A 27439-nucleotide genomic window follows, 5' to 3' on the forward strand; every position below is an offset into this window, starting at 1 on the left:
CGCCCCGCCCACGCCCCACCTCGCCCCGCCCCTTGCCCGGCAGGACCAGGCCCCGCCCAAGGCCCCACCCCTTCCCCGTCCCTTCCCCGCCCCCTGTCAGACAGGCCCAGACCCCGCCCCCGCCCCGCCCCGCCTCCTGCCCGACAGGGCCAGACCACGCCTCAGACACGCCCCTTCCCCGCCCCCTGCCGGAGAGGACCAGCCCTCCCGCCCCCGCCCAGGCCCCGCCCCCCGCGGCGGCCACAGGGGCGGGCCGCGCCGCCGCCACGTGCTCCGACGCAGGGAGCCGCCCGCCGGCAGGCTGAGCGCGGGTAGAGCTCCGGTATCTGGGCGCCGCTAGCAGCAGGGCAGCGGGAAGCATGGCCACGGCGGCGGCGGCTGTGGCCCGTCGGGCCGGGGCGAGGGCGGCGGCGGCTCTGCTGAGCGCCTGCGGGACCGCGGCCCGGGGGTGGCGGCGCGCGGGCCCCGCACGGCCCTTGTGCACAGCACCTGGAACGGCCCCGGACATGAAAGGCTACCTGTGGGAGCGCTACCGGGAGGCAAAGAGGAGCACGGAAGGTGAGTGCGGCGGTTCCCGCAGAACCTCCAGTGCCTAGGGGCCCGTCTCAGGCGGTCAGCGGGTGAGCGGGCACCCTCGCACGTCCCGCTGCTGACCTCCAGGGCCCTCCAGTCGTGACCCTCGGTCTCCCCCAGTCCCAACTGCGGCGACATCTCCCCCGCAGTGCGATTCCGGGAAACGCGGAAAAATGCACCTCCAGAAACTTTACAATTTTCCTTTCTCCTGTCGGGAAAGCAGTTTTATAAATTCTGGTGATTCGTAGCCAGAAATCTACATCGGAAGCGCTTTGGGCTCCACGGACATCGCTTAGGAGGCAGTCACCCCCAGGCACTGTTAGGTATTGTTAATAACGGAGAGTAATAATAGTAGCAGCCGGAGTCCGGCAGGCGGCGAGTGCCTCTGGAGCTGAGCTGCTGGGCTGCTGTCGGTGGCCAGAAGCGATTTTCCTTTTTTTTTTTTTTTTTTTTTTTGCCGTGTTTGAAATAGGAGGGGTCCAAGCTGAGAGTGTTCTGGGTTATCTACCAACCTTAGTGAGGAGGGGATTCCAGGGAGTGACTCCTTTGTTGGCAGGTGAACATAAAATCGGCTTGGTGAGGGAAATGGGCAGAGGCGGTGGGAGGCCCGAGGAAATCCTAGTGCCAGGCACATAGATAGTCCTCCTGAATCCTTCCCATACCTCGGAGGGACGATGCCACATCCCCATCCTGTAGATGGGAAAAGTCAGACTCCAGTCTAAGGAACCTGGCCAAGGTCACACCTTGACCTGGGGTCTGTCTCAGCCCCTGACCCTCTGTCCCTTTTCCTGTGCTCCACTACTTTTCTGTAGCAGCTGACCATTTGGGGCCTGGTATTAAAGGCCAGTGTTAAGCCATTGGTGCTGCTACTTTCAAGGAAGATTTAGAATTGAAATGTTTGTACTGACTGATGGTGGCAGTGCGGTGGGGTGGGGTAGGGTGGATAAGGAAAGTATTTGGTGGGAGAGAACTTTTGGTAGGATCCCACTTTCAATCTTTTGGCCAGAAGTCAGTTTAATGAGAGAAAGCAAGGGGCTGATTTTCACCAACTGGGATAATTTTCTGAGAGAGCTCAAAGTGGCTGGCAACGCAGAATTCTGTAAAAAAAAAAAAAAAAGGGCTTCTTAGTTTTCCTTTGCTTAGGGTTAAATTTTGCACTGCATTTGGAAGTGGCTGTGTGGTATGGTGAAAAGGGTGCCTTTCCAGATCCTGGACGTTGCAGATCTTAGATGAAAGAAAGGTAGATCATCTAGCTCTGCTTTGGGACTTGCAAGACTGTTTAAAATTGAAATTATTATACATTTACATGCTGTTGTAAAAATTGATGCCGGAGGTCTGGCATACCCTTTACCCAAGTTTCTCCCAGTGGTAACATTTTGCAAAAGAATAGTATAGTATCTCAAGCAGTGTGTCTATGCTGATACATTGTACAGATCTTAATCAGAGCCCTCTACTTTGACTTCACTTGTGTTTGTGTATTTAGTTCTATACGGTTTTATCATATGCAGGTTCAAGAATCCAGTGCTGCGGTTAATATTCTTAAGATACGGAATATCATTAGCGACATCTCTCACATTGTCTTTATAGCTATGTCCACTTCCTGCCAATGCTTTCTCCAGTCCCTGGGGCATTATCTGTTCTCCATTTCAAAAATTTTGCCATTTCAAAGATATTGTATAGAAGGAATCAAACAGTATGTGACTTTCTGGAATTGGCTTTTTGAACTGAGCGTAACTTCCTGGAGATGCGTGCAAGTGGTTGTGTGTGTTGTATCCATGTGTGTTCTCTTTTTATTGCTGAGTAGCGTCCCATGGAGTGGATGAACCACAGCTGAACCATTTTTTAACCGTGGTGAACCGCTGAACTGCACTGCACTCACTGAAAGATAGCTGGGTTGCTCCCAGTTTTTGACAATTAAGAATCTGCGGCAAACATTTGCGTATATAGGTTTTTGTGTGAACGTGTTTTCATTTGTCTAAATGCCATTGCTTGGTTGAATGGTAATTGCATGTTTAGTTTTATAAGAAACTACAGGCCGAATTGTTGCCATTCTTCATGAAGCCTCAGTTTCATCATCTGTAACATGGGGATGTCAGCAGTACCGCACCCTAGGGTTTGGTGAGGAATGATTGTGTCCATCCATGGAAGGTGTTTAGAACAGTGCCTGCCGAGTGAGACAGCTAGAGTGTTGGGTGATAAAGATCAGCATGAGGCCAGAGTTTGGGTTTTGGGGTGTGATAATCAGAGTGAAATTGTGGAGTATGAGAGCTCAGAGGAGATTTTTGAGACTTAAATACCTCTGTGGTCTTAGGTTCAAGTTACTTGTTATCTTTCCTCTCTGATCTTAGTCTCCTCACCAGTGATCTGGGGATAATGTGGGGATTTTTAGCGTGGGCTTGGCATGCAGCAGCTGTATAGTAGTTAGTAGCTAGTATTATTCATTAGTAAGTAACTTCCAGTTTTAGACACACACTTAGTGAGGGGTGGAGATGAGTTCGTTAGCTCTAGAGTCTAGGTACCCTTCAGCTTAGGGCAGTGCCAAACTAGCTGCGTGGCCTTGAACAAGCCCCCTGATCGCTCTAGCTTGGATGTCTCTCTGTAGAAGGAGGCCGCTGGACTAAACAACGTGTAAGCCTTTTCAAGTGTTACAGGTCTGGGAATCATGTATCGGTGTGCCCCATCCCGCCTTCATGCCCCCGGCACATACCTAGGAGGTCCCTGTCTCACCCCTGAGAACACAGGGACTAACGTTTGACATTTCCTTTCTCCCCCTGTCCGGGGCTGCACCGTTCCTACCCGCCATTAGCCGAGGTCTGTAAGAATATACATGTCCAGCTTGATTCACTCACCAAGAATTTATTAGGTACCCAGCAGTGGGCTTAACGGCTGTTGATTCACACATGGGCAAGTCTGAGGGGGAGGGGCCCACCGTGGGTGAGTCCCTGCCAACACCCAGCGTGGGACTGCTGTCACGTGGGGGGGAGACTGGTAAACAGATAAGCGACAGTCAGCTTGGGGGACATAAACAAGGGACCCCAGGGGCTTTGACACCAGAGCAGATGAACTGCTCAGGGATCCAGGGGCTGCAGAAACCCTTGCTGGGGGTGACACTTCAACTGTGTCTGTAGGAATGAGAGGTCAGAAAAAATACGGCTATTCAGACAAAAACATGTGGTTTTATTTTTATTTTTTTCAATTTATGAAAGGACAAAATAAATTTTTTTTTTTCTCCCTTTCTGATGATTGCTTTCTGGTCATGGGATCTCTTGGCTGATGCAAACAAGCCCTTTGCAGACTCTCCCAGAATGAAGTCTGCTCAGGGAAGAGCTGATTTTCATTACATGTTTTATTTACCCTTTCTCTCCCGCCCTTCTTTTTCCCCCCTCCATTTTTGTTTTTAAGAAGTTTTTTAGTAAACTTTAGTTTTTAGATCAGTTTTCGACTTACAGAAAAATCATGTGGTTTCTATAAACCCAACCTCACGTGACTGTGGCACATTCGTCACAATTGGTGAACCAACGTCGATGCATTGTCAGTATGTATCAGTATTAACTCAAGTCCATATTTAATTCAGATTTCCCTAGTTTTTAACCCAATGTCCTTTTCTGCCCCAGGAACCCACCGGGAACAGCACACTGCATTTAGTTTCATGTCTCCCTGGGCTCCTCTTGGTGGTGACAGTTTCTCTGAGTTTTCCTCAAGGTTTTGATTACCTTGACAGCTTTGAGGAGAAGTGGTCACGTACTTTGTAGAATGTCCCTCATTTGGGCTCTCTTTTTTTTTTTTTTTTTTAAACTTGAGATTTTGGAAGTAGAATATTTATGCATCCTGTCAAACTCAGCTCAAAGGAAAGGTTCTTCGTATTTTTAGGAAAAGAAATACCGGTTTATAACCTCCAGCAAAAATTCCCTGCAGAGCCGCGGGTCTCCGCCAGCGTCGGGGCCGGGTTGGGGGGCATTTGGCAACGTCTGGAGACCTGTTGGCTCGTTGCACCTGGGGGTGAGGCGCTGCCCCTGGCCTCCAGCGTGAGGAGGTCAGGGATGATGCCCCTAGACAATCTGTAATGCACAGGACAGCGTCCTCACAGCAAGGAATAATCCAGCCCCAGGTGTCGGTAAGGCCAGGCTCAAGAAACCGTGTCCTAGAATGGTGAATTCTAAGAAATCATCGTGCGATTGTAATTAAAGGGACGGATGTGTTTGTGTTGTGGTCTGTGATTTCCTGTTATGCGCCCCCCCCCCCCCCCCCCCCGCCCTGTGTGCACCTTCCTGGAACTCATCCCTGACCTGTGTCAGGTGAGGCTGCCGGTTGGGACAGAAGAGAAGCAAGGGATTCGGATGCCCAGTGCACCCCCCCAGCCCCTTCAGGCATCTTCTCAGAGCGGTCTGTGTAGAGCCAGACCTCTGTGTAGAGCCAGACCGTTTGGCTGCTTAGCTGGGGCTGTGAAGTGTATTAACTTGTGGAAAGAAGTGTGGGGATTAGTGCGAAGTGTTAGAAGCTTTTACAGGGTGTTGAAGGATTTTATTCAGAGTTCTCGGTTGAGAGCATTTCATTCTCATTCAAAAATTAGGCATTTCTTAAGGACTGTGTGTGTAGGACAGTCGTATAAGCTTAGTGTATATAGAATAAACATAAAGTGCAAACCCTTCCCTCAAGGAACTGCAGTGGGTTAAGGAAACAGCTTCATAATAATGAGGTAATTTTAAGACGGGACTAGTGTTTCTCAGACTGTGTTCCACCATCTTCTGAGAGATGTGGATACGGAAATGTTGAAAATACATGTCAAAAAAGCTTCGTTACAGGTAGGCTTATCAGAGTCTTTAAAATGCATGAGTCTTCAAGGAGGAGGATGTTGGTGTAACACTCCCCAAATACTTTTGACTGTGGAACCCTGCTTTTGAGGTAATAGCTCAAAATAGAGGCTCTAGAGACTCTACTTGGGAGGTTCAAACAATATGTTTAACAAGAATGTATAATAATGATACCCAAAGATGCTTAATTGTACAACCTGATGCCTTTTCTATGTAACAGGCATAGAATAACAGAGTCAGGGTCCCCCTGAGGATCTGGAGAAAGCTGTGTATTCTGTTTGTAGAAAAACAGGGGCGCCTGGGTGGCTCAGTCGGTTAAGCGGCCGACTTCGGCTCAGGTCATGATCTCGCGGTCCGTGAGTTCAAGCCCTGCGTCGGGCTCTGTGCTCGCAGCTCAGAGCCTGGAGCCAGTTTCAGATTCTGTGTCTCCCTCTCTCTGACCCTCCCCCGTTCATGCTCTGTCTCTCTCTGTCTCAAAAATAAATAAATGTTAAAAAAAAAATTAAAAAAAAAAGAAAAACAGGCAGATTTGCACAGTTACTCACAGTGCAAGCACACATGCAGTTTCGTCTATAGTTTCAGGAGGTTTCTGGAGCATCTCAGCCCTCTCTGGTGAACCCAGCACTCTTTGAACCCTCTGTTAGTCTGTAAGAGTGTGAAGGATTGTCATGAGCAGGTGCTTACGGAGTAGGACTCAGCAGGGGACTGAGATCCAGGAGTCTGACTGGGCTCTTGAAGACATGTGGAGGCAGACAAGTCTTCTGTATTTTAGAGTTGTTCTTTTTGGATTTTGGCTTCCAGCGATCTGGTAGACTAGATGGGTAGTTTAAAAATCTTTTTGTATAGAATACTCACATGCTGGAAAAATTACAAAGAACATTCTTTTGCACGTATAGCTGAGCTCTGGGGAACTAAAGTGTAGTGGCAGGGCCTAAAAAAGGAGGCTGGTGAGCAGCCCTGAAGGCGTTACTGTCCTGGGAGCACCTGTTGGGTTTTATTGGCTATGCTTGGTGGGAGGGAACACACATACACACACACACACACACACACACACACACACACACACACGCTCTCTCTCTCTCTCTGTCTCTCTCTCTCTCTCTCTCTCTGTCTCTCTCTCTCTGTCTCTCTCTGTCTTTTTCTGTTTCTCTGCCTGTCTCTCTGTGTCTCTGTCTGTCTGTCTCTCCCTCTCTGAATCTCATAAATCCAGGACCCACAGAGACCTGCCTTCCATGCAGGAAGACAACAGGGAAACTTGGATATCTTGGTCTCTGCTCTACGTTTTTCCCTGTGTGTGTCGGGAGGTTGTGGAAATCTCCCTGTAACCCTGGAATCAGGCTGGTCCTCACGTGCGTTTGGGTTTGAATATAGTCTGCTTGCGTGGTCTGTTAATCAAACTGAGAAGTTAACTAAAAGTGGTCCCAAGGTGATAATGTCCTGGGATTCCTGATAGATGCAAATGGAAACTCTCCCTGGATGGCTAGACCTTCCAACTCAGGCCCAAATGGAAAGCAAAGGTATTGGTAGACATGTGAGTAAATCTAAATAAGTATTGACAATATAAAAATAAGTTGAAAAGAGAGTAGGAGAGAAGAGGTAAAAGAAACAGAGAAAAAGCAAGAAATATCATAAAATGTGGTAGTGGGAATAATTCCAGATATGTCAGTAATCATGATCAACTCAGACTAAAAGATTGTCAGATCAGATAAAAGAAACAAATTCTAGCTGAATGCTGTTATAAGAGATTCACCAACAAAGAAAGGTTGAAATTAACAGAATGAGAAAAGAGATTTGGGGCAAATGCTATAACCAAAGAAACCCAAAAGGTGTTCATATCAGACAAATGCTATAGTGACACCGAAAGAAAATAATGTTTACTATGGGAAGAGTTGCAAACTATAGTTCATGGGCCAGATCTTGCTTGCTATTTTCATGTATTAAATTGTATTGGAACACAGTTATACCCATTCATTTCCATACTTTTGGGGGCTCGTTTTGTGCTAGGGCATTAGAGTTGAGTAGTTGCAACAGAATGTATGGTCCATGGGTGCAGCCCAAAACACTTACAGAAAATGTATGTTGTCTCCTGAATAAGACTTGTGCCTATATGCCAACATGGATGACTCTTGTAAAAACAACACCGAGTGTGTGTGTGTGTGTGTGTGTGTGTGTGTGTATGAAAAAAACCAAGCAAGTTGCAGATGTATACTAATTTAAAAAAAAAAATTTAACGTTTATTTATTTTTGAGAGAGACAGAGTGCGAGCAGGGGAGGGGCAGAGAGAGGGAGAGAGACACAGAATCTGAAGCAGGCTCCAGGCCCTGAGCTGTCAGCACAGAGCCCAACACGGGGCTCGAACTCACGGACCTTGAGATCATGACCTGAGCCAAAGTTGGACGCTTAACCAACTGAGCCACCCAGGCGCCCCTACATGTATACTAATTTTTAAAGGCTTGAAAACACATAAAAGATATTATAGATCACCTATAGTGATATGCATACATGTGCTAAAAGTCAAAAATGCAGGAGAATGATAGGCACCAAAGTCAGGGTAGTGGTTACCCTCTTTGGCGGGAGGAGAATGCAGGTGAAGATTTAAGGGGTTTATTTCCTAAACTGGATGATGGGGATGTAGTATCTTTTTACCCTTCCGAGGGTCTTAAAAATCGTCAGATGTACTTTTTAAATGTCTTATTTTATTTTGGTGTAAGATATTGATGATCCTGTGGCCATGGGAAGAAGTAGCACAAAGATTTCAGGGGGAAACATGCCATGTAATAATTTCCACATTTTTCAGGTAGCGAAGAAATTCCTAAATTAGAAGAGAAGCAGAGAGACCCTTCGAGGTCATAGAATCTATCCAGCCCTTTGCTGGAAGAAGGATTCCGTTTTTCCATAGCACTTATTAGTGGCCATCTGGCATCTGCTTGAGTTTGCCATATGAGCACAAGCCTGCCAATTTTATTTTGGAGGGTTTGAGTCACACAGAGTCATTCTAATTCCTCTCCCATATGATAGCTGTTTAAATATGAAGATGGTGATCATGCATCATCGCTGCCCCTCCCCTTGACTTCATTACTTTGGAAGCTCTTTGCATTCGGTCTGGCTTGTCGATTCCCGATACCCTGTTGGAAGTGAACCATTTGGTACTGACCACAGGGAGCCACATGTTGTCCGACTGGCTCAGAGCAAGGGTGCAGCCAGCCCTGCCCCAGGGGCATGCTGCTTCTGTTGGGACACCTAGAATCCAAGGCAGGCTTAATTCCTGTGAGGTTTCCTGTCAACGAGGTCCTGACTTTGACAAGCTCTATTTTAGATGAAGGAAAAAAAGAGAATAAAAAGCCTTTTCCCCTACAATTGTTAAAAAAGCGTTTAGCAGGCTCCCCGCGTTGGGCTTTGTGCTGACAGCTCAGAGCCTGGAGCCTGCTTTGGATTCTGTGTCTCCCTCTTTCTGCCCCTCCCGCTCACGCTCTCTCTCTCTCTCTTTCTCTCTCTCTGTCTCAAAGATAAATATACATTAAAAAAAGAATGAAAAAAAAAGCATTTAGCAGATTGAAGATCACTACCTCCCCCTAGAAGTTTTTATGTGCCTGTCATGCATTATTAGCAGGTGCCTAGGAGAAAAAAAGGTGGTATTTTCTTTTTTCTTTTATTTTTGAAGTTACATACTTCATGTTTTAATCAAGATGGTGCAGTGAGAAAGAGAGGTTAGCCGATTGATCAGGCTTGGTAAGACACTTTTGTACTTTAGTGGGTTGGTCCTTGACTGTGAGAAACTCCTCTTTTTCAGTTTACTAGGGTTTGGGGGAACTGTCTTATATTAAGTGAATTTATGAGATAATGATATATAAACCAGAATAAAATTTTAATTTGTATTTAGAGACATAACTCTCCAAGATGTAACTCTTGTGATTACTTTGGGCCCACCTGGAATGTTTTTGTTCTCTTTTGAGCAGGAGAACCTGCTTGAGAAACATGATTACTCTCAGTGTCAGAATGTTGTTTGAGTATCCATTTTATTTAACAAGTATTTTTTGAGTATCGTCTACGTGTGGCTTACTGTATAGTAGCGAACAAGGCAGGCATAGCTAGGGTAGCAGTTTTCAAATGTTTTGCTCACAGGACTTACACACTTAAAATTATTGAAGGTCCCCAAATTTTTCTGTTTATATAGATTACACTGATAGTGGCTATATTAGAAATTAAAAATGAGAGATTAAAAAATAGGTATTTGGGGCGCCTGGGTGGCGCAGTCGGTTAAGCGTCCGACTTCAGCCAGGTCACGATCTCGCGGTCCGTGAGTCCGAGCCCCGCGTCAGGCTCTGGGCTGATGGCTCGGAGCCTGGAGCCTGTTTCCGATTCTGTGTCTCCCTCTCTCTCTGCCCCTCCCCCGTTCATGCTCTGTCTCTCTCTGTCCCAAAAATAAATAAAAAAACGTTGAAAAAAAAAATTAAAAAAAAAAATAGGTATTTATCACTTCATTTGAAATAACGAATCTGTTACCTGCTGACATAAATGACACACTTTTTCGATGAAAAATGACTACTTTCCAAAATAAAAGAACTTTAGAAGAATGTCATAGTTTCACATTCTTGCAGATTTCTGCAGTGTCTGGATTAGTGGGCGATGGCTGGGGTCTCTGATCGGATTCTGCATTCTGTCCATTGAGCTGTCAGACATTGTGTGGCCTCTGGAAAGCTCCACTGTAAATTGGTGAGAAAATAAGAGTGAAAAAGGCAAAAATTCTTATTGCTCCTTTGACAAATCACTGCAAATTTAGTGACTTAAAACGCCACAAATCAGTTATAGTTCTGGAGATCACAAGTCTGAAATGGGTCTCGTCGGGCTAAATTCAGGGTGTTGGCACATGCATGTGCTAAAAGTAAAAAATGCAGGAGAACGATAAACACCAACGTCGGAGTGGTGGTTGCCTCTTTGGCGGGAGGAGAATGCAGGTGAAGATTTAAGGGGTTTATTTCCTAAACTGGATGGTGGGGATGTAGAATCTCTTTACCTTTCCAGTGTCTTAAAAATCAGTGTTGGCAGTTCTCTGTTCCTTTTAGAGGCTCTAGAGCATGTTTTCTTGCCTTTCCCAGTTTCTAGAAGCTTCCTGCATTCTTTGGTTTAGGGCCCCTTTCATTTTCAAAGCCTGCAATGGTCAGTGGAGCCTTTTTCACATTCCATCACTGTGACGCTGAATCTTCTGTCCTTTCTACACTTAACGCTTGTGATTAGGGCCCACCTAGATAAACTAGCCTAGTCTCTCTCTTAAAGTCAGCTGATCAGCAGCCTGATTTAATCTACAACTTTGATTCCCCTCTGCCATGTAAAGATAGCATAGCCACAAATTCTAGGGATTAGGATGTGGATGTCCTAATCGACAGTATTCTGTCTGGCACGTTTAAGCATTATTATAAAAATAGTTTTGATCTCAGAGATCCCATGAAAGAGTCAGGGGACCTGGCTTCTGGGATTATGCTGTTTAGGAAAAATATGAGTTGAATGCATGTGTAAAGGAGATGGGAACTGACATTTATGAAGTGCCTGCTATGTGCCAAATAGTCTGCCAGGCAATTGACCGACATTTTATTGCTTGCTAAGTGTATGACCTTGGACCTTCCTAATTTAGCCTTTTTCATCTGCAAACTGGGTGTCGCAGTGTTTACCCTAGGGAGTTCTTGTGAGCATTAATCAAATAATCAATGGGAAGTGCCCAGTGGATGGTATAGAAGGCATTGATAATTCTTGCCTTTCTACTTCCTCCATACTTTAATGAAAAATTCTTGATAGCTTGCCTAGTATTTGATCTTTTGATATGGCTACATTTTCTTTTTCTAAGAAGTTTCCCTCAGGAAACAAAACAAATACTTTTCTTTTGAGCAGTTAAGTTTTTTTTTTTTTATTTTTTTTTTATTTGAGAGAAAGCACGTGCGAGCGCGCACAAGTTGGGGAGGGGAAGAGGAAGGGAGAAAGAGAGAGAGAGAGAAAGAGAGAGAGGATGAATCCCAAGCAGGTTCCATGCTCAGTGCAGATGCAGGGTTTGATCCCATGACGCTGGGATCATGACCTGAGCCAAAATCAAGAGCTAGATGTTCAACCAACTGAGCCACCCAGGCACCCCTGTTTTTTTGTTTTTTTTTTTTTTAAAGTTGGCCCCACACTGGGGGTGAGGCTTGAACTCACAACCCTGAGACAGAGTTACACACTCTACCAACTGTGCGTTTTATCAAATGACTTAAGATTAGGTTGTCATTAAACCATTATCACATGTAATTTTGTTTCAAATGTAGTCCCGTGTGGTTTTATTTTTAGAACGTTGGGAAGCATGATAGATTGTCTCAGAACAATCAAAGTGGCAGATATTATTTACTGAGTAATAAAGATGTTATTTTAACTTCTGATAGGAGTTGTGCAAATGTCATGTGCATTATTAATTATTCAGATGAGTAGTTGTAATTGTCATGGATTGCTCTTCCCTGGACGAAATATCTAAACTAATGGAAAAATGAGAGGTGCTTTTTAGAGTTGTAGATGCAGCACAAATGACTTTGAATTGCCATCTCGTCTGAGAGGGGAACCGGGCTAAGTTCCCCTTTGCCTTGCTTGTCGGCTCGCGGGTCCTCGGCCTCCCCCACTGCCTGTGATGCTGTCACTACAGAGCTCGTGCGTCATCACTTACTCACTTAGGGTCCCCGCACAGTTCCCTGTGTGGTGGCTGGCACATAGTAGGTGTGCAGTAGTGCTTACTGAAAACGTTCCTGAGGGTTGAGTAAGTGGGAAAACCAGTGTACCAAGACACTACATACTGTGCGACCTTCTTTATATAAAACTCTAGAAAATGCAAATGAATCTGATAAAAAAAGAACAGGGATGCCTCAGTGGCTCAGTGGTCAGCTCAGGTCCTGATGTCGCTGTTCGTGAGATTGAATCCCGCATCAGGCTCCGTGCTGTCAGCGCAGAGCCTGCTTGGGATTCTCTCTCTGTCTCTCTCTCTCTGTCTCTCTGTCTCTCTGTCTCTCTCTCTCTGCCCTTCCCCTGTGTGTTTCTCTCTCTTTCTCTCTCAAAAATAAAACAAATAAACCTTAAAAAGACAATAGAACAGTAGTTGCATGGGGATGGTCTCAAGGATAAAGGGAGAATTCAAGAGGTGAGAGGAAATGTTTGGGGATGCTAAATATGCTTCTTATCTTTATTGGGATGATGGCTTCATATGTGTATACATATGCCAGACCTTGTCAAGTTGTGATTTCTTATACATCATTTGTACCTCAATAGAACTATAAAGTAAAGACAAAGAAATAAGAGAAGGACTCTGGGCTCGCCTGGCTTGAAGCAGGTTCCTACCGCAGGAGCGGGAAGTGTGGCTCGGTGTGAATCCGGTGCTCTAGCCTGGACTGCCAAACACGGCTGGAGGGGTGGCGCGGGATCCCAGAAGAACACAGAATTCGTGTGTTTGGAGGTGGGGAACGGTCATTTCTTATCTAAGGGTTGGGGTGCACTGGACAGGTAACCCCATAATGTTCACCCTCGTGGTGAAAAGGATACATTGGTCACTTGGTTTTGTCTCTGCATCTATGTGCTATTGAAGAAGTAAAGGCGATTTACAATTGAATGGCCATTGGAGAAACTGGGGATACCGGAGAAAGTAGTTTCTGGCTAAAAATAGTTGTATTTGAATCTCTGAGGTCTAATAGCGCTCCCGTGAATCGTCTACTCTTAGCTCCCTTACTGTAACTGCTTATTAGCAGAAAGGGTAAAAGTCGTCAGAACCACATCAGATCACATTTGTTGGCATTAAACATAACATTGTAAACATAAGCGTGACATTTGCATTATGGTCAAATTGTTCTCTAACACATCGGTTGCATTAGGACCCACTCACAGTTTTCAGACAGGTGTCAGTAGAACCGACTGTCTTTGCCCAAGCCTTACTTGACAGGAGGAAGTTGTAACTGGTGAAGTTTGCCAAGAGAAAATCATCTCAGGTGACTGTCTTTTCCTTATTTCACTTGCCAGTTGCAGATGAAACATTAAAAGCTTTACAGTTTGGGTTCAGAACCTTGAGCTCACTTGGGATAGAGACAGTGGAAGGGGGATGTGACTCCTGCTTCAACATAGACACAAAAAGTCCCTATACCTTTTCTTCATATATTTTCAATCTATATGTATCCTTAAAAATTTTTTAAAAAATATTTATTTAATTTTGAGAGACAGAGTGCGAGTCAGGTAGGGGCAGAGAGAGAGGAAGACACAGAATCTGAAGCAGGCTCCAGGCTTTGGGCTGTCAGCACAGAGCCTGACACGGGGCTCGAACCCACAAACCATGAGATCATGATCTGAGCTGAAGTCTGACACTCAACCAACTGAGCCACCCAGGCACCTCTCTATATGTATCCTTTAATTTATTTTTAATTTTTTTTTTTTTACAGTTTATTTATTTTTGAGAGAGAAAGACTGTGTGAATGGGGTAGGGCAGAGAGGGAGGGGAGAGAGAATCCCCAGCAGGCTCTGCACTGTCAGGACAGAGCCGATGTGGGGCTCGAACCCACAAACCGTGAGATCACGACTTGAGCCGAAACCAAGAGTCAGACACTTAACCAACTGAGCCACCCAGGCACCCCTATATGTATCCTTTTAAAAGAAATTTGGAAATCTTGTTGTTTATAACATGCAAGGTTATTTATTTATTCATTTATTTAATTTAAAGAGTGAGTGGAGGAGAGGGGCAGAGGAAGAGAGAGAGAGAATCCCAAGCAGGCTCCACGCTCAGCACAGAATCCCACACAGGGCTTGATCCCATGACCCTGGGATCGTGACCTGAGCCAAAATCAAGAGTCAGATGCTCAATCGACTGAGCCACACAGGTGCCCCAACATGTGAACTTTTTTTTTAAGTTTATTTATTTATTTTTGAGGGTGGGGAGGGGCAGAGAAAGAGAGAGAGAGAGAACTGCAAGCAGGCTGTGCACTGTCAGCACAGAGCCTGACATGGGGCTCGAACCCATGAACCGTGAGGTGGTGACCTGAGCCGAAACAAAGAGCTTACCTGATTTAGTCACCCAGGCTCCCCACGAACTTTTAAAAGAGAATTTGAAGCCATGTTAAAGAAGTATGAAATAATCAATAAAATATTTTGAATATTTGTGAATATTCATTAAATGCACGAATATGATGAAATACAACCTCAAGTAGAGATTTGGTCAATTTAGAGAAAAACAAATACTTTAAATCTGCTCTTTCGTTGATTTAGGAGCATAGATGTATAGTACAAAGAAATATGACCTTGAGCTGTTACTTTAGTTCCATCTTATTTTCCTTCTTTGTAAGGCAGGGATTATAACTATGTTAAGTGAGGTCTGTGCACCTTCATCTGGGGCCTGGAGAGAAGCAAATGCACGTGATTATTAGCCACGAGGATTCCTTGTTGGCCCATTGAGCCCTGGGAAGGTTCACAGAAAGCTGAGTGGTGGTATATGGGGGAAATGTAGACTTTCCCTCTGTTTTTTGTCACCTCTAAGAAAAAAAGGTGCTTCCTTCTCCTTTTGTCCCCCTTACCTTCTTTTTCTTCTTTGGGACTTCAGATCTGAATGTTCTTTTTTTTTTTTTTTTTTTCTTCTGGGAGAATAGTTTGAAGTGTAGGGCTTATACCAAAATGAAAAATCCTAATTAGTTAAAGAAAAATGGCATCTTTATGTCTTTGGATTGTGGTTTGCATTGTCCAAAAATTGAACTTCAAGAATTTTCAAGTGCATTTCAGCTTTTCTCTTTGATCCTATTCTCATTAACGTGTTTTGGTTCAAATATTTGAGATGTATGTTTGAGCTTCCAAATGGAGCGTACTTTTCCCCGGGGTATGCTTTATTAATATCACTGTAATGAAATCTTTGTATGTAAGTCTTTATCCACATTTCTGAACATTTCCTTAACATAGATTCCCAGAAGGAGAAATAGTAGGTCAAAGGGTATGAATGTTTTCTAGAAAGCATTTCTAGAAAGTTTGAATTGACTTACACTCCTAAATAGCCAGGAGTGAGGCTGCCCAGTGTCAGCACCAGCACCAACCTGCTCTGTCATTAAAGACAAAACAAGAGGGGCACCTGGGTGGTCCAGTCGGTTAAGCATCCAACTTCGGCTCAGGTCATGATCTCCAGGTTCATGGGTTTGAGCCCCACATTGGGCTCTGTGCTGACAGCTCAGAGCCTGGAGCCTGCTTCGGATTCTCTGTCTCCTTCTCTCTCTGCCCCTCCCCTGTTCCCACTCTCTCTCTCAAAAATAAATAAACATTCAAAACAAAACCCTCAAAAAACAAGAATGGACCCCCCCCCCCCCCCCCCGCCACAAAGAGTTCACATACAAAATAACAACCAAAGCAACAAAAACATTGGTGCAATCTGATGGAAGGAAAATGGTATCTTTTATTCCTGAGCCAAGTAACACATGCTTCTTATAGAAAAAGAGTAAATGAAGTACAGTAAAACTTTCAGAGAGAGTTAACTTTTAATTTTGTTTATGATTAGAATGGTTAAACATTTACATTTATTAGCCATTTAATTTCCTCTCTTATGGAGGAAATCTCTGATGCTTTATCTTTTTTTTCTTTATTTGGAGACAGAGAGACAGTGAGAGAGAGAGAGAGAGAGAGAGAGGGAGAGAATCCCAAGGAGGCTATGTGCTGTCAGCGTGGAGCTGATGTAGGGCTCCATCCCATGGAACCCTGAGATCATGACCTGAGCTGAAACCAAGAGTTGGATGCTTAACCGACTGAGCCACCCAGGTGCATCCCCTTTATCTTTTTTATTGGATTTTTTTTTTCTTTTTACGTAGGCTTCATGTGGAGCCCAGTGTGGGGCTTGAACTCATGACCCTGATATCAAGACCTGAACTGATACCAAGAGTTGGAGGCTTAACCAACTGAGCCACCCAGGCATCCATGGATTTGTTTTTCAATATTTAGCATATTCATATTTTTGCTTTTTACCTTTAAATTTCTGTTTAATATAACCTTTTCCCTCAAATTATTGTTTGTGCTATTTTTGGATACACAGGTTTAGATTGTAAATCTGTGGATGTTTTCCATTTGTGATTTATTGTTATTGCTTTTATATTTGGAAGGATGAGGTAAATAGTAATCTAGCTTTCATACCTTTTAAACATTTTTTTAAGAGCTTTAATTCTTTGACTCACCTGGTGTTTGTTTTGCAGCACAGTATAAAGGAAAATCTTATCTGACATTCTTTTATTATAGTTAGCCAGTGTTTATGTAGTTAGAAAAAGAGAGAATATTCTAGGTGAATTTAAATCAAGTTGGTGCTCAACTACAGCATATTCTGGAGAACAGAGTAATGGTAGATTACCCATCTTGCTGAAAGTTGGGCATATGAACGAGAATTTAAGATTGCAATGATGCTTTAGAGTCTAAACGGGGAATGCATTTAATACTGAATTAAAATGTTAACATTTGTAGGCAGTAAGAATTTTGAGTGGCTGAATATGCTTTGAAATGAACTTTTAGTTAGGATCTTTTTTTTTTTTTTAATGTTTTATTTATTTTTTAGAGAGACAGAGACAGAGCGTGAGCAGGGGAGGGGCAGAGAGTGAAGGAGACATAGAAACTGAAACAGGTTCCAGGCTCTGAGTGGTCAGCACGGAGCCTGACGTGGGGCTTGAACCCATGAACTGTGAGATCATGACCTGAGCTGAAGTCAGATGCTTAACCAACTGAGCCACTCAGGCGCCCCTAGTTAGGATCTTTTTGACTGCAAGCAATAAAACATCCAGCTCAAACTGATTTAGCTTAAACAAAAAAAACAAACAAACCATTTTTAAAGGAAATTTTATGGGTTTGTGCAGTTGGAAAATCCAGAGGTAGTATTAGCTTTGTCTCTTGACCTTGCTTTCTTCCCTACTGGCTTTTTTTTCTTTTTTTTTAAAGTAGGCCTCACGCCCAGCTCTGAGCCCAATGCAGGGCTTGAGCTCCTGACCCTGAGATCAAGATCTGAGCTGAGATCAAGAGTTGGTTGCTTAACTGACTGGGCCACCCAGGGCTCCCCTCTCCCCCACTGGCCTTTTTAAAGGTTCTTAGTGATGGCCCCACCCATCTCATTTGATGTCCTTTTAGATCCAAGTTTGGAAGAAAAGAATGCCTCTTCTGTGAAATTCGCTTCTAAATCCAGAAATTTTCCTGACTGGAACTTATTGGTACACTTTGGCTATAGGGAAAGTATGATGATGATTGGCCAGAGGGGGTCCTGAGCCTTCTCCAAACATAATTCATGTTGGTGGGGAATTCAGGTGCCGTTTGGCCAGGTCTGGGTCATGTGCTCTCCTCCTGGAGTCAGGAGTGGAATCTCACTGAGGCCACACAGGCCATACAGTTGGGGAGGGCTGATTTCCCAAAGAAACGCAGCTGAGGAGTAGTAGCTGTGTTAGGCAGCTTAGGCTAGGTTATGCTGCATGAGCCCCAGTCTGTGGCTTCCTATAGACAGCTGTAACCAAATTCCTTCTCAGTCATGCAAAGTCTAGTGGGGCCTCAGTTGCCCTCCGTGTTCTAGGCCAGGTGTCTGCCTTGGAGCCAGGCTGTCGTCAGAGCTTTGGACAGAGTAATAGAGCTGTCTCTCTATTTCTTTGTACTAACTGTATAGTCTTGCTGTCATCATCCATTAGGTACAAAAGGAATTCACTTTCTAAATTGGTACCCAGTCTTGTTTCTGTTTTGGGAAAGTACAGAGGTGACTAGCCAAGGGCCCTTCTTCCATTTATACTCTAGAGTCTACAGTTTAGACAGATTGTTTGTCTTTTTGTGAGTGTTTGGCATTCTTTCCTTTTGCCTTGTAATTACTTGTGTTTCTTCTCAGCACGTTTTTGAAGTGGTTTTATGGGGCGTTGAAATCCCTTTTAAGCTTCCCATGTTCCTCGTGTTTATTTTGAGTGATGACAAATTAAACATCTGAGCTTTTTGGTGATGATGTTCATGTGATTAATACACCTTGGGCTTTCCCTCCAGCGGGACACGCCTGGGCAGCCTTTGGAGATGTGCTGGTAGTGACTTTCCATCCCGGCAGGGTTCCTTGATGGCTTCACGTTTTCTTCTCAGGTTGTAGAAAGGGAGAGAGACTTTATTGCCAACCCTTTCTAAACATGAACTTCTAATTTAAACAGGCTGTTAGAACTTCCCATGGAAGGATCATTTGTGAAAGAGCCGTTGGTCACTCTGTAAGTGATCCTGTGTTACTTACTGTGGATAGTGCCATGTGGTCATAGTCAGAAAATAGCATCGTCCGCAGTGTCCCATTGACGATGTAAGGCCAGAAGATCTGTGGTGTTACGTGCTGAAGAGCTTGGGACTACTAGCTTCTCCCTGTCCCGGGACTAGCTCTTGTGAACGGTCTACCTTCGCGTTTGTTTTATTTTTTTAAATGTTACTGCCTTGTTTACTGCCCTCAGTAACAAGTGTCTAAATTTGCAAAAGAAAGCCAAGGTGAATGTCTCATTGATTTTTGACAAAAGAAAAGTAATAAAAGGGACTCGGTGCCTCTTGAAATTTGGATTTTTGGTAGACTCAGCCATACCTAGGTTGTCAGTGGGAGAGAGAGAGGTGCATGTGTTTATAAATTCATTCACTTAGTCACACATTTGCCTTTGTTGGGTATTCCGTGTGGGAACGTAAAGGCCTGGTTTTAAGTTAGTGTAACATGACAGCTTACCTGGTGACCGTGAATAGGCTTCGGGGGGTGAGCCTCCCTGGGATTTTCTGCAAAATCCGTATGTGCATTTCTCTGGGGAGAGGATTCTGTGGTTTCTATTAGATTCTCAAAGGGATCTAAGCTGTAAAGCTGTGAGGAACCTCCTCAGATGCTCAGAATACCTCGCAGTGGCTAGCCTGGTCTCCTCATTGCAGCTGCCACCCACCCTGTGAAAGCAGTACCTGTTGAGTATTTCAGGTGGCTCCTTAGGATGAAAGTGGGTAACATGGGCCATTCCTAGCCACAAAGAAATGAGCAGAGGGAAGGGGGCGGGGGGAGCAGTGTAGACTCTGGTGAGCACGAAAGTGACGAAGGATTACTTAGAGTAAAGTGTACCCTTCTCAAATGCTTGTTGATTCCTGTAATCCCGGGGAAGAGAGTTAGGAGCACAGATTCTAGAGCCAGACTTGCTGGGTTCAAATCTCGGCTCTGCCATTCAGAGTACTGTGTATACTTCAGCAGATTACGTAATTTCTGTGCTCAAAGGTCCTCATGTATAAAATTGGGATAATACAGTATTTGCTTCATTAGATTGCTGTAAGGATTAAATGAGATAATATAAAGTGCTGTGATAGCACGTAGCATATAGTAGGTGCTTAATAAATATTAACCCCTGTAGTGGAGTCGAGAGATTGTCCTCAGTAATGTAAAGAGCAGTCAGATATGGACGGTTTGAGTTTTGTATGCATGTGTTAGAAATTTGTACCTATCTCCCAAAAAGTCACCTGCTCTCAGCATTTGCCCACTTATGAGCCGTTTTGGTGTGCAGCCGTCATAAAAGGTGAAAGAATACAGTCACATATGCTTTCAGGAGGATAGAGTGGTCTGTGTTCTTGTCACAGAATGTTGCATGATGGGGTTCTTGCCATGGAAGGACTAACTGAATATCATATTTCCTTTTTGTTTTTGGAAATCTACTGTACAGTCTTTAATCCTGATTTCGTCGAGGATATGGTGGTTGAAGACCCACAGTCTGAGATTTCACCTCTGTGATCAGTTCATCCGTCATGATTAGGCTCTAGGGGGCTACTCTCTGTCAATGCATCTTCCGACTCCTCTAATAATTGGGAGATGCCTCCCTCTGTAGTTTCATTCTTACTGTCATTATGGGTGGAAAATGAAAAATTATGAACTCTTAACTGTGTTCCATGAAAGTAAAAATCAAACGCAAAGATGGTATCTTCAGACTTCTTTTATAACTTCTTGAAAATGATGTGACACTTTGGGCAGTGCAGAGAGGAGACAGAAGGATGATGTTGTGATAGTTTATTTCACACATGCACCTGTTGGTGGTGATGGGAGAACACAGTGGGGAGAGCACATGAAGCTATACGTACACCGTGAGGCCAACTGCGTAAAACACATCCATGAAACAGTATTGCAACCAATGCATTAAATGTTAGTAGTTTTCTTCTGGGTGAGGAGATGATGTGTGATATTTAAATTATCTAAGTGTTTCTCCATCTTCTGAAATCTGTAACTAATATATGTTTTTTAAAAAATTTTTTTTTTTAACGTTTATTTATTTTTGAGACAGAGACATAGCATGAACGGGGGAGGGGCAGAGAGAGAGGGAGACACAGAATCGGAAGCAGGCTCCAGGCTCCAAGCCATCAGCCCAGAGCCCGACGCGGGGCTTGAACTCACGGACCGCGAGATCGTGACCTGAGCTGAAGTCGGACGCTCAACCGACTGAGCCACCCAGGCGCCCCTGTTCTTTTTTAAATGAAACAAATCTTCTTGTGATACTGAAACAAAGATTCCTTTTTGTATTATTTTATTTTTGAGAGAGTGTGCACCTGTGCGCAAGCAAAGAGTGGGGCAGAGAGAGAGGGAGAGAGAGAATCCTAAGCAGGCTCTATGCTCCTAGTGCAGAGCCCGGTGTGGGGCTTGATCTCATGACTGTGAGATCATGACCTGAGCCGAGAGCAAGGGTTGGACACTCAACCGACTGAGCCACCCAGGTGACCCCAAAGATTCTCTTTAAATAAAGTTTTATTGAGATACTATTTTTAAAGTTTATTTATTTATCTTGAGAGAGTCAGAGTCAGTGTGAGTTGGGGAGGGGCAGAGAGCGAGGGAGACAGAGGATCTCAGGCAGGCTCCATGCTGTCCGTACAGAGTCTGATGTGGGCTTGAACTCACAAAACTGTGAGATCATGACCTGAGCCCAAACCAAGTCGCTTAAGCGACTGGGCCACCCAGGCGCCCGAGATATTATTGACATACTGTACCATTCACCCACTTGAAGGTCTCCCATTTGGTGGCTTTCAGTTCACAACAGCCATCTGGCCATCACTCATCACCAATTGGAGAACATTTTCATCACCCCAAAAGGAGATTCTACACGCGTTAGCAGTCTCTCCGTTTGAGTCGCCTATTCTAGACATTTCAGATAAATGGAATCATCCCACATGCAGTCCTTTGCGACTGGCTTCTCATGCTTGCACTTTGGTTGACTCACTGAGGAATCCTACTAACCTTTATTTATCACATGATATAATATACATTCTTTCTTTACTTCTAGACTTGGTGCCTTCAATTATGAACAACTTGTTGAATCCAGACGCCATTTTCTCAAACAATGAGATGAGCCTGTCGGACATTGAAATCTATGGCTTTGATTACGATTATACCCTGGTGTTTTACTCAAAGCACCTCCACACGCTGATATTTAATGCCGCGCGGGACCTTCTCATCAATGAACACCGGGTAAGAGCACAGGGACGTTGTGGTCTCCCTCCTCCTTCTCTTAGACGTTGAGGAGCAGCCGTGAGCGGATCTGGCCCTGTGCCTGGCACACAGACATCACTTAGTAAATTGTTGTTGAATGCATGAGTAGATTTTGTTCCCTTCCAAATGACTTTATCCAGAAGCCTGTTGGTTTTTTTTTAAACCACTTTTTTTTTTTAATTTTTTTTTTTTTTAACGTTTATTTATTTTTGAGACAGAGAGAGACAGAGCACGAACGGGGGAGGGGCAGAGAGAGAGGGAGACACAGCATCGGAAGCAGGCTCCAGGCTCTGAGCCATCGGCCCAGAGCCCGATGCAGGGCTCGAACTCACGAGCTGTGAGATCGTGACCTGAGCTGAAGTCGGATGCTTAACCGACTGAGCCACCCAGGCGCCCCTAAACCACTTTTTTTAAGGTATGATTGACGTACAAAAAGCTGTACACACCTGATGTATATAACTTGATGAGTTTGGGCATAGTGTATGCTTGTGAAGCCATCACCACCACCAAGGTCATAAACCATCTGTCACCTCCCCAAGTTTCCTCCTGCCCCCTTCATTATTATTATTGTTATTTGCGTGCGCGTGCGCACTTAAAATAAGATCTACCCTCTCAGCAGATGTTTTAGCAATATAGTGTTGTTTGCTGTAGGTGCTGTGCTGTGTAATAGATCTCCAGAATTTGTTTATCTCCCATCACTGGAACTTTGTACCGGAAAATAGTTGCTTTTTTTTTTTTTTTTTTTTAAATCTCTAGATGTCTCTTTAATGAAAGATTTTCAAGTTATGCGTTAGCAGAGATTGGGCTACAGACTCTGTGCTCTCATTTCTCACTGAGTGGTGACGGAGTTTCTCCCAGAGCTGATGAACCGGCAGCCTGCTGAGCTCTGGTTAAAAGAAATCCTTCAAATAATAGGCAATATTTTAACCTCATCACTGACTGGAGTTGTTCTGTTCTGTTTTGTTTTATTTTATTTTATTTTATTTTATTTTATTTATTTTATTTACTTTAGTTAATCAATTTATTTATTTTTGAGAGAGAGAGAGAACAAGCATGGGAGGGGCAGAGAGGAAGGGAGGGAGGGAGAGAGAAAGAAGAGAGAGAGAGAGAGAGAGAGAGAGAGAGAGACAGAGACAGAGAATTCCAAGCAGGCTCCACAGTCAGCATGGAGCCCAATGTGGAGGCTCAATCCCATGAACCCTGAGATCATGACCTGAGCTGAAATCAAGAGCCAGAAGCTCAACCAGCTGAGCCACCCAGGCACTCCTGACTTGAGTTGTTCTGTTTTGTTTTGTTTTGTTTTCTTTATTTTCATTAATTAATTAATTAATTTATTTATTTTTGAGAGAGGGAGAGAGAGAACAAGCATGGGAGGGGCAGGGAGGGAGGGAGAGAGAAAAAGAGAGAGAGAGAGAGAGAGAGAGAGAGAGAGAGAGAGAGAGAGAGAAACTTCCAAGCAGGCTCCACAGTCAGCATGGAGCCCAATGTGGAGGCTCAATCCCATGAACCCTGAGATCATGACCTGAGCTGAAATCAAGAGCCGGAAGCTCAACCAGCTGAGCCACCCAGGCACTCCTGACTTGAGTTGTTCTTATATAAAGAACATTTGACTGTCTTCTGGTGCATAGTGTTGTTGAGACCTTATAGTAAGGAAGGCAAAAAGAAACACTCAGAACCCAACGTGCTTTTCTGTAGTCCACTTTGAGTATCTATTTCAGGAACCTGAGTGAGAAGCATCCTCAGAGGTCAGCAGGTCCTAGTGCCCTTTGAGAACCCCCAGAACGCCCCCGAGAAGTGCAGCTCCAGGGTCTGTCTCAGACCGGGGTGCATTTCTGCAGGGGGCACTTCTGATTTGGCGGGTCGAACAATTCTGCCTTCAGACAGCTTTCACCATCGATCTCTTCTCTTTTATTCCTTCACACATTCCTTCAGCCTTTACTAAGTACCCCCTCTGTGCCAGGCCCTGTGGTAGAAGCAGGGGGAGTGAGGATGAGTAGCGTATGGGGACCAGCACTGTAGTGGGGAGGCAGTCGTGTAAGCAGAGGAATTATGCGGCCACCTCCTGGAGGCGTCTCCGTGCGTCTGAACAAAGAGCTAGGGATGTGTAGAGGATGTTGGGACAACTTTCTCTGCCTGAGGGAATTAGGAGAACAACAAAGAAGGTGATACTTCCGGGACCCCGGGAGGAGTTTGTCAGCAAAGGTGGGCTGGGGTGGGCAGACCGGTAGGTGTGCGAAATCTAGAAACCTAGATCAGGAGAACTGATGTTCTATACCTGATTTATCTGCTAGGATAGTGTTTAGTCTACTGGGCTATGTGTTCTGTTGTCCTGCCATTATGCTGGCCAAGATGTCTCTTTTTCCAGGCTGGTCATTCTGAGTTTTTTCAGCCATTCCCATTTGGCTGCCTTTCTGGTCTTTTATCATTCTCAGTTACCCTTCTTTGTGTGTGCTCTGGTTTATCCCCCTCACGTGTGAGTCCCCAAACTGAAGATGTTAATGCAGGTGGGGTCTGACTAGTATGGAATAGAGGGAGACCATCACCTCCCTGGTTCTGGATACCATACCTTTATTAATGCTGCCAAAGTTTCCATTGGTTTTGGATCCTCACCATTTGAGGCAGCATATTTCCTGATCCCCTCAGCTTTTGGTTATCAGTGGACTTAATAAGCAAGTCATTTTCTCCTTATTCAAAATTCAGTAATGGCATGTGTTAAAAATAACCTTCCCTTCTGCCATTAAGCCAACAGGCAGCTTTCTTTAGTTATGGCCACTTTCCCATATGTAAACCCATCTAGCCACTTGCCATCCAGCTGCATTTGCCCATCTGTTCAGGAGACTCTCTTTTCTTCCATCGAACCTGCAGACGTTTCCCCTGACTGTGAGGATGAAAGCAGAGTGTGAACTAGCTGGTCCCGCCCTCACTGCCCTATCTGCCAACCTGCACCACCTGTCCACGACCCCATGGGGAGGTTGAACTGAAGGGGTGTTGCATTGCTGATGGCCTTCTAGACCTAGGTCATCTGTGGCATTTGCTGTGACTTTGATTATCACTCGTAAAATAGCGGTCATTTTATTAACAATCCTGTCTGTTGATTTTCTGCTTGGTGCTAGAAGTGCAGGTTCTGGAGCCTGACCGCTGGTGTTCAAATCCTGACATTCACCACTTACTTCTCAGGTAGTCTCGAGAAACTCACCTGGTTTCTCTGAGCCTCAGTCTCTTCCTCTGTGAAATGGGTACAGTAACAGTACTGTCCTCACAAAGTCGTTGTTGTAATTAAATGAGTTAATATATATAAAGTGCCTGGCCCATAGAAAACAATAAATGTTAGCCATTACTGCCTGCCTTTCTTTCTTTCTTTCTTTCTTTCTTTCTTTCTTTCTTTCTTTCTTCCTTCCTTCCTTCCTTCCTTCCTTCCTTCCTTCCTTCCTTTCTTTTCTTCCTTCTTTCTTTTCTTTTTTTCTTTTTCTTTCTTTCTTTCTTTCTTTCTTTCTTTCTTTCTTTCTTTCTTTCGAGAGTGCGCACACAAGAGAGACCCTGAATAGGCCCTTGTTGTGTAGAGCCCAATGCGGGGCTTGAACTCAGGAACCATGAGATCATGACCTGATCTGAAATCAAGGTCAGATGCTTAACCAACTGAGCTACACAGGTGGCCCACTACTGGTATTTCTAATATGTGTGACAACCATACAAATAGATGTTGTCTCTGTTTTACAGGTGAGGAAACTGAGGCTAATGGAGATGAGCACATAGTTCAAAGCCGTGAGATCAGTAGGAGACAGAACCAGAATTTGAACTCAGATCTGTTTCCAAGGCATAAATATTCTTTATTCCATGTTGTTCCTTGTGGGATTAATAACACCTTTCATTTCCACCCTGTTGTTCATATGGAAATAAAATATTCATGATGATAAAAAAAATTATGAAGATAAAAAATGTATGAAATGTGGGGGGAAAAGGGAGACGAAACAGGTGGGGAAAAAGAGGTACAATCATGATTATAAAAGCTTCTGGACTTAAGATCACTGAAGTTTCATTCCCATTATGTCTGTTTGTTGCTTGGATAAAAGAAATAAGTCATAACACTAATTATGTCAGGCATATTAATAGAGTCAATTATGCTTATGCAGATTTTTCTCTTGCTCTGATTAAACAAAATAATTCTTCCAAGAGGCATTTAATTTGGTGCCATTTTTCCTGCCAAAGACTAAATGTACTTGTAGAGATGGAAAGACATCTGCTTTTGAGATGCACAGTAATAGAACAGTAAGTTTGCAATTTAGCATCTTCCCAAAAAGCAAATGTAAAAGTTCTAGCCCCTTAATTATGCTTTTTTTTTCTTTTTTTTTTTCAGAAAAAGAAGTTTTCATAAAAATAGAACAAAATATAGGGTAATGACTGTATTTTCCTTTCATGGGTCCACCAAGGAATAGAAGGAGAGTGATAAGAGTTCTTGACTTCATGTTCCACATCCCTCATCAGTGTTCCCTGTCATTAACAGGCACTGACATTCACCCGTTTTTTTCAAATCTGGAGCCTAACATCAGCCATGACGCCTCACATTCTCCTGTGCTCCACGTCTGATCTCTCAGCAAATGCTATGGGTTCTTGCTTTCTCCTTTTTTATTAAAAAAAATTTTTTTTAATGTTTATTTTTGAGAGAGAGAGAGAGAGAGATCATAAAGGGGAGGAGCACTGAGAGAAGGAGATGCAGAATCCCAAGGAGGCTCCAGACTCTGAGCTGTCAGCACACAGCCCGATGCGGGGCTTGAACTCCCGAGCCGTGAAATCATGACCTGGGCTGAAGTTGGATGCTTAACTGACCTAGCCACCCAGGTGCCCCTTCTTCTTTTTCTCTTTTTAAAATAAACCGTTAATTTTAGGAGAGTTTTAGGTTTTTAGATAAGTTGCAGAGGTAATACCAAGAATTCCTGTGTCTACACATGCCTGGTTTCCTCTTGATCACAGTTTACTGTGGTACATTTATCGCAGCTGAAGAACCACGTTCATAATGTTATTATGAACTTAATGAAGTCCATAGTGGGTTCAGATCCTCTTAGTTTTTACCTGATGTTCTTTCCCTGTTCCAGGGTACCATCCAGGATGCCACATTACATTTAGTTGTCATGGTTCCTTAGGCTCTGCTTTGACAGTTTCTTACAATTCCCTGTTTGTAATGACCTTGCAGTTTTAAAGAGTACTAGTCAGGTATTTTTTAGGATGCCTTCTCTTGGGATTTGTCTGCCATTTTTTTTTTTCATAATTAGACTGAGGTTGTGGGTTCTGGGAGAGGAAGACCATAGAGGTAAAGTGCCATTCTCACCATATCGTATCAAGGGTGCGTGCTGTCTACATGACTCACCGCCATTGATGTTGGCCTTGATCACGTGGCCGAGGTGTGTTTATAGCGTCTCTGCACCGTGAAGTTACTCTTTCCCTTTCTATGCTCTGCTCTTTGGGAGGGGGTCGCTCTGTGCAGCTGTGAGCTCTCTTCTCTTTCAAAAGATACTCGTTCAAAACATGTTCTAACTCCATCCCCTTCTCCCCCCTCCCGACCACCACCTTGGGCCAGGCCACCATC

The 27439-nt window shown here is 44.2% G+C and overlaps 1 protein-coding gene across 2 annotated transcripts in view; it reads left to right on the forward strand.

Moving 5' to 3' along the window:
- Positions 1–254: 254 nt before the first annotated feature.
- The window catches only part of NT5DC3 (5'-nucleotidase domain containing 3), an 88228-nt gene continuing 61043 nt past the window's right edge, over positions 255–27439 (forward strand). The window contains exons 1-2 of one of the 2 annotated variants that reach the window (XM_053895984.1): positions 255–558; positions 21653–21837. In XM_053895984.1, the coding sequence (XP_053751959.1) occupies positions 360–558; positions 21653–21837 (384 nt within the window). In that variant the 5' untranslated portion in view covers positions 255–359. The remainder of the gene's footprint in view (positions 559–21652; positions 21838–27439) is intronic. The other variant, XM_019446619.2, reaches the window with a different exon arrangement.

This window comes from Panthera pardus, unplaced genomic scaffold, assembly GCF_024362965.1.
Source record: "Panthera pardus isolate Hobbes unplaced genomic scaffold, ASM2436296v1 HiC_scaffold_6, whole genome shotgun sequence".
NCBI classification, from domain to species: Eukaryota; Metazoa; Chordata; class Mammalia; order Carnivora; family Felidae; genus Panthera; species Panthera pardus.